The sequence below is a fragment of the Rhagoletis pomonella genome, unplaced genomic scaffold (assembly GCF_013731165.1).
Source record: "Rhagoletis pomonella isolate Grant_MI unplaced genomic scaffold, Rhpom_1.0 Rhpom_scaffold_00002, whole genome shotgun sequence".
Classification (NCBI taxonomy): Eukaryota; Metazoa; Arthropoda; class Insecta; order Diptera; family Tephritidae; genus Rhagoletis; species Rhagoletis pomonella.
In genome coordinates, this window is record NW_023458556.1 from 7935165 (window position 1) to 7943936 (window position 8772).

The 8772-nt window shown below is 32.6% G+C and overlaps 1 protein-coding gene across 1 annotated transcript in view; it reads right to left on the reverse strand.

Annotated features, from left to right (window-relative positions):
- LOC118732987 (adenylate cyclase type 9) overlaps positions 1-8772 on the reverse strand; it is a gene marked incomplete in the record, with an annotated part of 154816 nt that overhangs the window by 62047 nt on the left and 83997 nt on the right. The window contains 1 exon segment of the mRNA XM_036462131.1: positions 5435-5978. Coding sequence (XP_036318024.1) covers positions 5435-5461 — 27 coding nt within the window.

Here is an 8772-nt window from a genome sequence, read left to right on the forward strand (position 1 = left end):
GGTCGAAACCGCGCGCTTCCTGTGGTTACCAACAGAAGAGATTAACGAAAACATTTGCAGGATTTTTAGATTTAGGCAGGGTTTTAGTAAGCTGCAAAATTAAGAAAATTATTCCAGATTATCATCCTCCAAACAGGGAGAAAGTCTCATCCACATTGCCAGGGAAAAAGTCGAAATTCATAACACTTTCAGAATTATCAGACACACAGCATTACTGGATTTCACTACAGTAACTTTAACCGTAACATCAACAGACAGTTCATAAAGCTTGGCGTGAAGTTATAGAGTTTCAGTGGTCGGAAATACGCCACTGATTCCTATACAGGCGGCCCATCCCACACGCTCTAGTAGCCTTACTAAGGTGGCATCCTTTAGAAAATTATACCAGACGAAGACCCCATTCAACATTAGAGGCTTATCAATGCTATCAGAGGAGCAAATGATTACACCGTACGACAGTCAATTTTAAACACAAAAAAATCGGTAAACTATTGGCCAAATATGTGTAATAAAACTCCGTTTTTAATTTTTCGCTCTGACGTCAGTATTTTTTTAAAGGACTTTCATATATGAAAAAATATGTTTAATTTAAAAATTATTTAAAAAATTCAGTGCAATGTGGAAAAACTATATGGGTATCAAATTAAAGAGAAAATTCTGTAGTATTAAAACCGATCAAGCTTTTTGGTTTTGCATAAGTATGAATAGGTATAGAAAATGTCCTTTTAAAATACTCAAGGTTATGCTTGAAATTTGGCAATAATTATTTTTGAAAAAATTATCTGTACCTTATTAGATAAAAAGAAAAAAAATATTTAAAATGGCATTTTTTTTTAATTCTCCAGAATTCTTTCTCGCATTTGGCACCCTTGGTGTTATTTTACAGTGCACTGAATTTTTTAAATATTTTTCTGAATCGTATCTTTAAACTGCAAAGTTCTTTAAAAATCCTGATGTCAGAGGGAAAAACTAAAAAACGCAGTTTTGCAGTATTTGGCCCATAGCTCCGTAAATATATTCATTGCTTCTTGTGTTTAGATTTTTTTTTGGTTTTGCCCCACGGTGTTACTTTTGTTCCCTGGCTCTTCGCAACAGTTCTAGACAACTGACGACTTTTCATCTTTTTCTTTAATGTTAAGCTACCCGATTCTAGAGACAGACCAAAATCTAGTATTAAGATTAATTACAATATCATTTTCAGCAGACTAATTAGTTTTCAAAGTTTTGGCCATCACAATCAAAGAATTTATCAGGTACCGTAAATAGGGGTTATTTTTTCCAACAGTTAAACTTGGCCAGATATTTTTTAAGTTCGAAATAAAATCCTTTACGGATAGTAAACAAACCGATTATCCAAATTAAACAAATTTGGTACCATTTATATTCTTTTTTTCGTAATTTAATACAAAAGAAATGCATATACTTGACCCAAGGTTTGTTCTATGGTAATTAAAAAGCCTTTTTTATTCAGATATTTTTCAATAGCTGGCTTTCCTCGTTTAAATATTTCAGTTGTAAAGCTATTTTAGTCTTCTTTCAGTTGATACCAAACTTGTTGTTGTGTTATTTTCGACTTAAAAATATCTGGCAAAGTTTAGCTGTTGAAAAAAAGTAACTGTTATTTACGGTTCCTGGAATCTATCATAGAAAAAATAGCGTAGGTAGTGATATTAAAGTTGCGGTTGTTTTCAAATTTCAATATCTCTCACATAAATTTATGAAAAATTTAAAAGAACGTAGTTGCCTCATTGATAAGATTTTCAGGCTCAAAGTGCTGCACCTAACAAGAGATACTTGGTCCTCATACAATTTGGATCGTATTTAGCCGATATTTTCTTAAAAAAAAAATGACATTTAAACTTCTATGAGATTTTCGTCGCTTGTGTTCCGTAGAATACTTGCACCGTGCTTAGTGATTTATACAAAAATGTACTTGTCCGGAAATAATTTTTTTTACTTATATAGTTATTCGTTTGTTTACACAGTCCACTATAGTATTTAATTGTATCACAGTGAATGGCAATTAGTTCAAATTTTGTTTTCCCAGTCCAACAATCGTGTTTGTGTAAATTTTTTAATTTATGACTGTAGCTAGACTTGGCAGGTTATTGAACTTTTTTGTATACCTGAGTACACCGCTTGGCAGTGCCGCGATTGCTACAAAGAGCGCAAACTAAGTATTTTTGTTTATTTAATAGTGGATTTGATCAATCGCCTGTTGAGGTCGTTCGTTGCCTGCCAAGTGCCGACGCACCCGATATTGTGTTAGCTTTTTGTTTATCTCTTCAATTTGATACGTTGTAATAAAAAACTTTTATTTTGCATTCGTTTTCACTATTTATTCTTATTCTGTGGCCACGTGTGACGAAAGTTCTTTCAAAATATTCCTATCAAATGATTTTTTGCTGCTTGCGCTTTTACTTACTTGCTCGTAGTTTGCAAAAAATTGCCCTCCTAATTTTATGTAAATTTTCATTGTGGTCACAGGCAATTAAGCGTGATTACTTACCCAGTTTGTCTACCTCCCCCGCAAACAAATACAAATATTTACGAATATTTGTGGCGTTCCTTTATATTTAGTACCTAACTTTTTCTCGTTTAATTACTTTTTAATGATTGTTTACTGCCGCATACTACGCTAACTCTTGACGCTCTTCTCAGAAATTTTTTTTTTGTTAGACGCCAACTTGGACTGCGCAGCTTATCCGAAGAGAGAGAGTTGGTGCAAAGTTTGTCTGGCGTAACTTTGTTTGTCCCCTTGTCACTTTTAATTTTTTTTATTGTGTTAATTAGTTGTCGGCCATTATTTCTTAATTAGAGTTTGGTTACTTTTAATGCCCTTTGTGTGTTTGGCTGGAATTTTTGCGCATTTGGCAGCAAAGATTGGTTGCGTAGTGGAGCATTTACGTAGTTTGTGCTAAAAAAAACTTTATGTAATTTTGACTGAATTAAAGATTTTTTTCATAAAGATTTGTCGGTTCATAATATAAAAGAAAACTATCTAACAAAGTGAATTTGAAAAGTGCAGCAATAGATCCTGACAAGAGAGCGTTTGTTAGGAAAATTTGTTCGAAGCGTCTTGGCTGATAAAACTTTGTGCAGAGAAACAGTTATGGATTTACATACATACTAGAGGGCTGCATGAATGCATTCAAACTTCTAGCCAAACAGAGTACAGTAGATTTGAATATTTTACTTCACATACAAAACACTCAGCGTTTGGAACTTTTAAGTTATGAATATGCATTTTGTTTTATATTTACTACCTTCAAATGGAAGAATGTGAATGAATGAATGGAAAACATTCAAATCATTCAAACTCAGTTCGGTAAAAGTTTTTTTCTACAAACAATTTTTATCGTATGTAATCGGAGCGCAGCAATACATACATACATACATTGTATGTTTGTACATATGTGCATAGAAAAAATATTTTTGGATATTCATACACAAAATTGTCATTTATTTCAATTCAATTTATTTTCACTTTGTTTGAATATTGTGATGTCGACAGAACAGCAATTCACTCAAATTAAAAAAAATTTCAAGCCAAAATCATTCATTCGTTTTGTATATGAATAATTCAAAAGCCGTTTTGAATGCATTCATGCAGCCCTCTAATACATACATATTTATAGTACATATGTACACAGAGAAAAATACGGTATAATTACATGATTATCTTGAAATCAAAAAACTAGAACTCGGGAACTCAAATTTTGAGATTTGAATGACTTTCGGCATCAAGTGGTTTCTTTCAGTTTAGGTAAGTACGCCTTATACGTTCAATGGGAACTTGATGTACCAGCAGGAGAAGAGAAAATTTGATTTTTTCGTGCATTTAATCTCCGAATCCCCCATTGTTGTAAATTTTTGTTTACCTTCTTTGGAGAAATTATGGCGGCCGCTGTAGCCGAGTGGTTAGACTCCTCGGAACTAAAGTTCGATCGCTGGTCAAAGCAAACGTTCGAGTGTATTTGCGCCATGAAAAGGCTTCTCATACAATTTACTTGCCGTTTGGAGCTAGCGTAAAATTGTAGGTCCCACCATTTGTGCAACAACAGCCAACCACTAAATAGAAAAAGTCTAAGCGCAAAGTATATATGTAAGTATTTTATTATTAATTTTGATTTTAATAAAATAATGTTATCGGTTAGTATTTATTGCTACCTACATATATATATGTACATATCTCTATCAGTAAAACGAGTTTATTTATTTTTTATTATTCATAATTTTTATCGATTATCTTATCGATACCTAAAATATTTTTCCTGTAGCTATCGACCTATATAAGTATGTATGTTTGTACATTTTATAGGGCAAAATTATTTAATTTATTGTACTTTTTACATTTATCGATATTTTCATCATTATCTTAGTAACTGATATACATATTTGCCTAAAATTCGTTTTTCGGTACCTTTAAACCCAAATTGCTCGAAAACTACAGCCAATATAAAATCTTTACTGCGAGATTCAGATTCTACGGGAAAAAATCCTATAAGAATCGGCTGTAATAATTTAGTCGTTTAAATTTTGTTGGCCTGTGTTATCGATAGCATTCCCGACTTCGAAAAAATAAATTTAAATTGTTTCTTTATTTTTTATGCTATGGCCAGTTAAATATAATGTAAAATTGTGTTATTTTTAAATTTAATAGTCTGATAAATTTGAAATTGATTGATGAAACCGGGCATAAGAATTTGAAATTTTTCATGTATTTATTTTGTTCAAATTTGCGTAAAAAAGTAATATGTTCTACTTACTTTCAAGAAATTACATGCATTTCTTTCTTTTACTTTTAGTTCTTTCAATCTTTTCCCCGTTAAGAATAAGCAACTATCTAGATAAGCTAATAAAACCAATAATTTCCTTTGGAATTCTTCCCTTCGACTTAATCCCTTTAAGCCTTCTATTCTGGCGAAATCCAATTATTCAATCAAAACATATTCATTGCCATTTTCATTTACTTCCACTGCCGCAAAAATATTACCACAAACAATCAAACTTTTCCTACGATGGAATTCCATCAGGAAAATATTTGCAAACAAAAGTTTTTGTTAGACAAAATGAAAAATTGACTAATAAAAGTGACAAAAGAAATACCGTGGAGAGAATGCCAGTGGCCAGGAGCGATAAAGAGTTTGTTCAGTAACACATTTCGCAAAGAAGGATAACGAAGAAGAATAGTGCGTTAGCTACAGCAAAAAAAAAAAAATATTACGTAAATGCATACTTTCGAAAGCATAACACGCACTTTATTCGGAATGCTCGAAAGAAAAAAAAATGGCTGTGATTACTATTTGTTTCCTCGCTTATATACATTCATACATACTTATCTGCACACATACATACATACCTTACGTACACATTTACCTTTGCGAGCATTATACCGCATAAAGGAAAGGAACACCAACTTTTTTCCACTTACCTCAGACATTTTTCGTTTCTTTTTCATCCAGTTATCGGCGTGCGTTATGTGAGCTGCTCTTTTATGTTGTGAGTATATTTTTGTGCCAGTGAGTGTGCGTATGTTTTCCGTCAGTTTCTTGATGTGTGAAAATCTCGGTAAGCTACGCGTCGCCACTAAAGGTTATCGTACTTGCCAGTTGCCAGTTTGCCAGTTGCTTGGCTCAGCTGAGTGCTGAATGGCGTGTGCCCCAGCGGAGCACACGGCGTATGATGAATTTAATACCGTTGTTTTGTTCACCGCAGCGCTTATGAGCAACTTAAGTGCAGTTAAATTTGGAAATTCTCATGGAATTTTGTTTTTGTTTTTTAGTTTGAATTTTTAAATGCCATACGTTTGTTTTTATAATACGAGTAATTCCAGGTGCATGAATTTAGTATATTTTAAAATAGTTCGTTGCAATGAACAATTCACTTTTAATTTTTCATTCGTTGAGATAAACATGTTTACCGCTTTGCTGCTTGTCTTGAATTACCGAAGGAAGGTGTATAATGTTGTCATATGGCTTATTTATTGTGGGCGCTTCTGAAATTTAAGAAAAAATAATGAATAAGAAAATTAGCAGCAGCGTTTTAAATGCGCACATACATATACTAGTAGTCTAAATTAAATCTTAAAATAAAAATCTTCCTCTCTACCTATTTTGCACCGCATAGGCCATGCCCTCGAAGTTTGAGGATATTTCGGATTGGAATACCAAAGCATTTGTCACAATCGGGAAGTAAAGATATTCTCCACTAACTTCGATATGTACCCCAGATGAAGTGCCAGCTGAAGTTTTGAAGCCATCAGTAAAGATTCTGCTAGTGCTCCGCCTCAGGAAGCCTCCAATCGATCTAAATGCCTTGCTTATTGAAACTTCATATGACAGATCATAATCATTTGAGTATGTATGTATGCATATAGGTAGTAGATACATACAAATGTCCATATGTATGAGTTAGTACTATAAATTAAATTTTCCCAAATTGATAGAGAAGGAGAAAAAAATCGTTCTATAATCATTTGAACGAATACTTATCAAAACTTTGCTAAAAAACCATAAAACTTTCCCATAGAATTTTTTGTTTATTGATATTAACCAGAAATACTGCTCACTGCCTTCTTATTTACTAACATATTTCTTTTAAATACATAGAAATATATCTGTTTGCCTGAAGTGTTAGTCCAAATAGGAAATATAAAGAATATAAAAAAAAACGGTTGTCCCACCTGTTGACTTTAAATCCACTTATCAAAGTGTAATTTTCAATTCACCAGCATTTTTTTAAAGATGCTTAACCCCGTTTTGAAAACCCTACCGAAAGTTGCTGGTACGCATCCTGTTTTGCTTGACTTAATTTTATGGTAATCAAAATTTTATGAAATTCTTTTCAAATATATGAAGTATTCAAGTCTTCATTTTTTACATGATTAATTTTATTTAGAATTGTATTCATTTCGCGAAGGCGATAGTGAAAAGTTTAAAAGCATACGTCTCGCAGACGTAGGTTATCACAGCAGGGTTAAGTGACTTGAGGTAAATTTTTGCAACTTACACACAGGCGAATGTATTTAAGTACATACATACTAATTGCAAAATATTTGACATTAATTCAGTTCTCTTAATCAGCAGCTGTTCTGCGCAATTTCGATGGAATATTTTCGTAGTATAATAATAAAGTAGGAATTACGTTTTTTTTTTCAAGCTGTACTGTGAAAATGACAAACGCAAATAAACAAATACAGGTGAAAAGTGGACACCAACTGGATGTGTGGTATAAAATTAACCAAGCTGTCCACAAGCGTTCGCTTACATATCGCACACCTTCTTCAAAAAAGGTAGATATAAATTTAAAATCAGATCCGGAAATATAACTGGTTGTGCATCGTACAGATTAAGGCGAATTCATACAAGTTGGTAGCAGCAGCCCAAAAGCAAAAACTACTACACTAACAAATTATACGCCCAATGACAATCAGAACAAAATCAAAGCACAACAAACACATAATTTTTACAATCAGTACAATTCGCAATGAAATCGGCTGCGGTAACGGAAACACACCTTAGCGGTAGCTTCTAAAATAAAATTAAACAAAAAATTAGCAAAAAAACTTGGTTTTTTTCTTTGAACAACTTTTTGAAGTTAATTTTGGCAGTTATTCCTTCTTGGCATAGATTTTTTATTTTAATTTTACGGAGACTTTTACGTTAGTGGCAATAAGTTTTTGCCTTAATCCTCTAACGACCTTCTAAATTAGCTTTTACGGAGCCTTTTGAAGTAAGGGTCAAAACGACGCTTTCAGGCGAGAGCTTATAGCTTAAAATGTGCTAGGAAATTATTTTCCATGAAATTTTACTACGTACATACGAACTAACCTTTAATTTCGCTCAGACATTTATTTTAGCCATTTTTTCCACTTTTTTGAAAACTACTTGGGTCGGGACATGAAAAATTTAGTAGACCATAAAATAAAAATACGAGCTAACTTTTGCAAATCCATCGAGGGTTTTATTACTGGATGAGTACACTTTCAGAAAGTATTAACAAAGTCAGGGGTAGTTTCGACTGTCGCACAGTGTTATTAGCCCAAAATTTCAAGTCACAGCTAATATTTTAGCCGAAAAAAGCAGCCATCTATGTAGAGACCAAGTTAGGATTTAAATGTAAAGCTTATAAAAAACCCAGAACGGTTTCGAAAAAATCCAGAAATATTCCAAAAAAGCATAAGATTACAAACACAACACGAAGAATCCTCAGAAAGTGTCTTAATAGACCCCGAAAAATTAAACAGGACATGTTCCGAAAAGTAACGTAAAATAATCGGAAAAATTTTGCAAACTCCCATCTTCATTTATGTATATTGTAACTATCGATATCTTATAAGAGAAGTGTAAAATTTTTTTTTTATCTGAACCTAATAAAGGTAGAAGGACGAAATTCGAGGATGTGGTGTGTGTGGGATATTAGTCCTTGGTATATATTTTATTCAAAAATAAATATTGGAAATTTCCAAGGATATTCAAGGATAAAGTTTTAAAAGGACATTTTCAACACTTATCCGTCCTGGTGCACCAAAAAAATAATTATTTTTTAATTCCTCAGAATTTTTCGGTTTAATTGATACCCATATTGTTACCCTAAAATGCACCAAATCTCAAATTTCAAAGTACTTCAAGAAAAATCTTGACGTCAGAGAGAAAAATTAAAAACGCAGGTACACTATATTTGGCTCATTGTTTTGGGAATATATTGATTTTTTTCGTGTGTTATAAAAATTTTTGGTTTTTGTCGCACGGTGTAATATTTCTGATCCAG